The sequence below is a fragment of the Mycteria americana genome, chromosome 5 (genome assembly GCF_035582795.1).
Source record: "Mycteria americana isolate JAX WOST 10 ecotype Jacksonville Zoo and Gardens chromosome 5, USCA_MyAme_1.0, whole genome shotgun sequence".
NCBI classification, from domain to species: Eukaryota; Metazoa; Chordata; class Aves; order Ciconiiformes; family Ciconiidae; genus Mycteria; species Mycteria americana.
In genome coordinates this window covers 37,225,291-37,231,290 of record NC_134369.1, presented here as the reverse complement: position 1 = coordinate 37,231,290, position 6,000 = coordinate 37,225,291, and the positions used below count along the sequence as shown (strand labels likewise).

The following is a 6,000-nucleotide window of genomic DNA, read 5'->3' as shown; positions in this document are numbered from 1 at the left end:
AAACGGCACCTCGCGGGGAGGGCTGCAGCCCGCCAAAGCGGCCGTAAAGGGCAGAAGCGCTGCACGGGCTCCACAACCGACGGCCGGCCGGGCCGCGCTAACCCGGCCGCCCCCCCCCCGCGCCGCCGCTCGGCGGCAACCGGCGCCAGGCCCGGCGCTCTCGGCACTAGATTGGTACTGCCTGGGCCGCGCGCAGCACGCTAGTCTCGCGCTCTCTGGCTCGCGCGCCGCGCCTCGCCGCGCCCTCCCCCCCTCCGCGCGGTTGTAGCTGCTCACCCGGGCGGGCTCTCGCCCCGCCCCTCCCCGCGTTGGCCCCGCCCCCGCCTCGCGGCCCCGCCCCGCTCGCCCCTGCTCCTCCCCCTTTGCGCTCGCGCCGCTCTCGCGCTCCTGCCCCCTCCCCCCGCTCGCTCCCTGTCAGTGCGGTGGCTGCGCCGGGAAACATGGCGTCGGAGGGGATGATTTTAACGAACCACGACCACCAAATCCGCGTCGGGGTCCTCACAGGTAACGGGCCGCGGCCGGGGACGGCGCTGGGAGAGGCGAGGGGAGAGGCGGGAAGCGGCCGCGAGTCGGTGCGCGCCGTCAGGCCGCCCCGCGGGTTGCCCCGGCGGCCGTCTCCTGTGGCGCCGCCGCCGCCGCTGCGCAGGGAGCCGCCGCTCCGCCGTGCGTGCAGGAGCCGAGGCCGAGGCCCGAGCCCGGGGTCGGGGACGTGGGGGCGGCGCTCCGGCCGCGGCGGGGAGCGTGTGCGCGAGGCCGGGCGGCGCTGGGCGCCGCTGCCGCAGGCGGGCGAGCGAGCGAGCGAGCGAGCGGGCTGCTGGGCGCCGCAGCCCGGGGGACTAGCCCGGGGATAACCCACCTGGAGGGGACGGAGCGCGGGGGTGGGCGTCTGCGAAGGGGACGGGGGTCGAGACGTGGCCGGCCTTCCTCCAAAGGCGGCGGAGCTGTGAGTGCGAAGGCGTCTGAGACGGGAGCCTGCGGCCGGCGCAGGCTGCGGGCCGGCGGGAGCCGGGCCTGCCTTCCCCGGGCGGCGGCGGCGGCGGGAGGCAGCCTGAGCTCCCTGCCCCGGGGGGTGCCTTTGAGCGTGGCACGCTCCGCACGGCAGACACCTTTAGGATGACTCCTTCCCCTCCCCCTCCCCGGCCTTCACTTTCGGGGGGGGATGCGTGTGCCCGTGTGCTTTCCGTTGGGAGGGGGAGGAGGGCATGTATGATGCTGCTGCTCACGGCGCATGGATGCTCCTTTAATAAACCCCGGCACAGGACGCGCGATGGTTGCACAGAACGGTTCCCGGAGCCGTAGCCGGTACGTGTGTTGCAGGCTTCGGGGTTTCTTCGGCCTTTGGGGGGGCCTTTGCGGTTATTCCGCTGTACCGGGGAGCTCGGCGCCCCGGTGGAAGCCCAGTACCACCAGAAATGAAGCCCCGAGGGGTTCGAGTGTGTAAGGGCGTAAATAGCGTTTCTGGTGAAGGAAGGGGCGAGAGATTTTAGTGAAATTTTTGCGCGTCGAGCTCAGTAGCTTTCATCGGGAGCCTGGGAAGACATGACCGTTCACGGAAAGCAGCGTTGTGAGCACGCCTGGAGTCGGAAGATGTTCGGAGTGGAAGGGGGTGCGCTCATTGGAGAGGAGGCCTGGAGTTAACCCCAAAGTTATTTATTAAACCCAGCGATATTTAATCCGACCGCCCAGTCTCACGCCTCCTTCGGAAATGGGTCCGTGCCGGCGGGCAGCGGCGGGGCCGCCCGGCGGGGGGAGCCCGGCGGCGGGATGGCGGGAGCCCCCGGCGCGGCGAGCGCTGTCCGCCTGCCGGGTGCTGAACCCCGCCGCCGCCGGCGGGGCTGCGGGGTGCCGCGGGGGCAGGGGCTCAGCCCGTCCTGCCAGGCCTGTCGCTGCAAGGTTATTTGGCCGGTAACCCTCTAGAAAGCCGCGGTGTAATAGAAGTGGAAACCCTTAGCCTTGCTTTCAAATTTCAGGCAGTCGTGTCCTTAACAAGGACAGAGCAGGCTTGACCAGATGCAAAAGTCGAATTGGGGGAGTTTGTAGCTGTTGTTTCTGAGAGCTAGGACATGCGTGCGGTTACCTATTATTGTAAAAGTTAAAGTGAGAAGGAGGTGTCTGCTGACAGAATGCTCTTTGCATATTTTGTACAATTTCATGCTGGGTAGCTTGGATTATTATTTTAGCCCTTTCCCCTTTGATGCCGTTGTTTTGAATTGCAGACTGGAAAATTTTGCAAAGAATTATTTTGCCATTTTGAAAGGGGACACCTTGCTTTCTAAAAATTTTCCTAGCCCCCCTTTTTTGTATGTTTGTAGACATGAAATGAAATTTTATATAAATGCGTTACTTTAATATCATATATTTGGCCAAACTTAATTATTTTCCACTCCGGCATTTCCTTTAACCCCTGAAAGAGAATATATCTACCTTGGAGGGTTTGGACCCCGTAGTTGTTTCTGCTGTTTCAGCTGTGGAAAGGCAGCAGATTTTAAAATTCAGTCTTCTGAATTTTTCTTGTAGAAATGAACTAGTAATTGCTTCTTGGCTGCTGTATGAAGGAATAAATGTAGGAATGGAAAGGTTAGGTATGAGCACTATTTTTTGGTTTAATCATTTAGAATAGCTTAGTGATCAGAAATTAGATAATTAACATAACTTGACTTCTTTAGCTTTTCTGATTAAGATCATAGCCATATGTTTGTTTTGTTAGCAGTATATACTTGTGGGCTTATCAGCACAGGCAGATAGATTTATGTGTTCCTATTAGACCTGGTATACTCAGTTTAGAAAGTACCATTGTTGCACCTTGTGGTAGTATTCAGATGGAATTTGACTTTACTTAGGAGTAACTCCTTTAAATTAATTTGGAATGAAGTTGTATGTTTATTTTTAAATGAGGACATAAAAAATTATTTGGGCATGTTGTTAGTCTTGTCTGTTGTCAAGACTGATGCACATGGCTGCAAAGTATATTAATACAAAGTGAATAATGTTTGTTGTGTAGCTTAGTTTCATTGTATTCAATTTTGTTTTGAGTAAGTTATTGTATTTAGTTTTGCTTAGTAGACCTTTGTGTTTGTGTGTGTATTGCTAGTTGCCTACCTAGAAACAAATGTATATTTCTTCACTTATGACAAATTAAGACAGGTACAATGGATTAGAGAAATAGAAAGTTTGCTTAATTGTTTAGCCAAGGTAACTTATTGTGATCAAATGCAAAATTTGAGCTTTTAAAAAAAATTAGTTGTTAACTTCTCTTATATCCAGACTGTCAAGGTCTTTTAGTTAAGGGTCAATGAGAAGAGTGGAGTCCATAATTAGGACATTTTCTCAACGTGAAAGAACTGTCTTTCTGAAATCTGGAAAAGTACTTTCGTGTATACAGCATCTGCTGGCTTGCAGATGTCATTCGTGTTTATTTTTGTGTCTCTATACAGAAAGTTGTAGAGTTAAACTTATTTACTGAAACAGCAGGAAATATAAAAAATGACGGATTACAAAACTGTGAAACTTGTAAACTAGAGGGTTATGTCTTATGCAAATAGGAAGCCTCACTAGTTTGTGGATAGAAAATTGAGTTCTAATGTTTGTGCATTATCATTTCAACATGTGAAAAGAATGCAACCGTGAAAGTGTCCTATTCAGCCCCAGTGTTTAATGAAGTGTTCACATTAAAGATACTGCTCACTTAGAGAAAACCTAGGTTTGGAACTTTCTAGCCTTTTCTATCATTGATACATAGTGCAGGCACATGAACTAATGATAGAGCTTCAGTGTTATGTTGTCATGAGGTTACCCTTATGGTAAAATAAATTTTCAAAGGACTGTGATGCTAACTGTCAGATTGGGAGAGTTTTGTGATGGAGAATGAGATAGCAGAGTTGGGCTAACAATGGCCAAAGCTGGATATCTTGTTTTAAAAAAGAAACACACACAGAGAAACAAGAAATGTGGGGTAGATAAACAAGTAAAAAAGAGGAAAAATATCTACATTTATGGTAAAGGCTGGATTATATGCATGCTCTGTCTGCAGTGTTGTGCACCAATGCTTCCTTAGTAAAAGACAGATCTTGATACGGAATTATTCTGGTTGCCCCTTGCAAGCCTTTCATGTTTGGGATATCTCTAACAGAATGGTTGTTAATCAGTTACCATTGGTGTCAGGATATTGAACCTGGATTGGTAAGTACAGAGTTTTGTAATGCTAAAGTTGGCTAGACAAGGGAAGAAAATGGGTGCAGTGCCCAGAGTTGAATCAATATTAGGTCATCCTGCACTGGTGGTGACATTGGTAAAAGTAATGTTATCTGTGACCTTTCTTGTTATGTGAGGGACTAAGCAGACCATTGACTAGAACCATCCAGAGAGATCTAGATGATGTTGCCATCTCCACTAGCCTGATGGAAAAAAGAAACTCTGTTTCTCTCTGGTTGCTCTTTTATTTTGTTCTTTTTCCTCTCCGTCCCCATTTCCTTCTTATTTACTTCTCTTCTTGTTTTCTGTCCAGTAAGTATCTAGTGTAGCTGGTCAAAACTTGATATTTTGTTACATGTTTTTTTCAGAATATTCCTGATTAAAAACTTGACAAATTTGGGGTTGGCTAATAAAGCTTCATTCAGTGCTTGTCTGCTCTTGAGGTAGGTCTGTGAGAAAGAGTCATCACCAGAAACAAACAGCATTTTCTGTCTTTGCTCCTCTTTTTGTATTGTTTCTTGCTTGTTTAAAAAAAGTAATCTCAGACTGACTTTCTTTTTCAGGATAGTTTTACTGTATTTAGTATTGCTCAAAAAATGGTGATACAGCTTTTCACCTTTATGAAATATTTTTACAATTAAAGGGAGTAAGGCGTTTTGGCAAAATGCAACCCTTCGGTAATGGTTTCTTCTTCAGGTACTTTACTCTTCCTTTCTTCCTCTAAGTAAAGATTAAAACATTTTGAATGATAGTTGTTGCTATGGGCCTTTGCAATAAAGCAGACAAAGGTTTCTGAATGCATAACCTCAGACCTTGTTTAGCCTCTTAATACTGTAGTGTGAAGGATCACACTAGTGTCTCTAAGTGTCCAAGACCGTTTAGTTTGTTGAAATAACATAGTGCATACACACTGTGTCTGAATTTATCACTTTGAAGCAAGCATTCTTCTCAAAAACCAAGGGTGTTGTCTGCTTGAGAACATCATCCAAACAAAGAGATTACTGGGGCAGATCTGAAGTTCACTGATGTGAAAGTTTTGTAAAAATTATCTTTGAGAAACGTGGGGAACAAAATAGTTGGGGTGTCGCAATTTGTTGGTCAGACTGTTTTAGAAGTATATATGCTGTTGGTTTTCCAACTAAAAATTCATATGCCTCTTTCCTACTTTATAAGATAACTTCTCACGACTTTCCTCTAAGACTCTTCATTAATAGCATGCAAGTTGCAAGATCTTTTCTTGGTGGTGATGCTATTCATGTTTTGGACATGCATTGGAAGTTACAGTAAACTTTCTTATAGAGGTGTGGGTGGGAGGGTAAGGACTGATGTTAAATTTGCTAGGACTCATTGTCAAATTGCCCTAATTGTCTAAATTGAAGTTGGTTAGCTTTTTGCTTGTGATCTGCCTTTCTCTCAGAAACGACATCTTATTGGGCACTCATCTTCAAAACATAGACTCAAGTCAGTAGGTCTTCCCAGGAGCCTTAGTTTTCTTCTAAAAGCTTAGTTCAGAGAATGATTTCTAGAAGTAGAGCAATGCTGTACTTCAATTAAGAGTAAAACATTCTAGACTGAGCAACATTGATTTTCATCTTTCCCCACTGTAAGGCTGTCATAATGTTGAGTTTATCCATAGAAACTAGGAGATCTCCCACTCTGCCATTTATAGCCATAAATCTTCACAAAAGTATTTCTTTCTGATTTTTGATATGGCTATGATGATAAGCTTTTATGTCTAGTGAATGAGATCTCTACAATTGTCCAGTTTCCTTTTTATAGTTTAACAGTGCTGAATAGGAACCTTTACCC

General features: G+C 47.5%; 1 protein-coding gene across 7 annotated transcripts in view; it reads left to right on the top strand.

The window, feature by feature from the left end:
• Nucleotides 1–377: 377 nt before the first annotated feature.
• GPHN (gephyrin) overlaps nt 378–6,000 on the top strand; it is a 306,539-nt gene continuing 300,916 nt past the window's right edge. For all 7 annotated transcript variants that reach the window (XR_012775918.1, XM_075502985.1, XM_075502988.1 and 4 more), the window contains exon 1: nt 378–504. Coding sequence is in view for 6 of the 7 variants with exons in the window: in XM_075502985.1 (XP_075359100.1) it covers nt 441–504 (64 nt within the window). In the remaining variant the exon portion in view is untranslated. The remainder of the gene's footprint in view (nt 505–6,000) is intronic.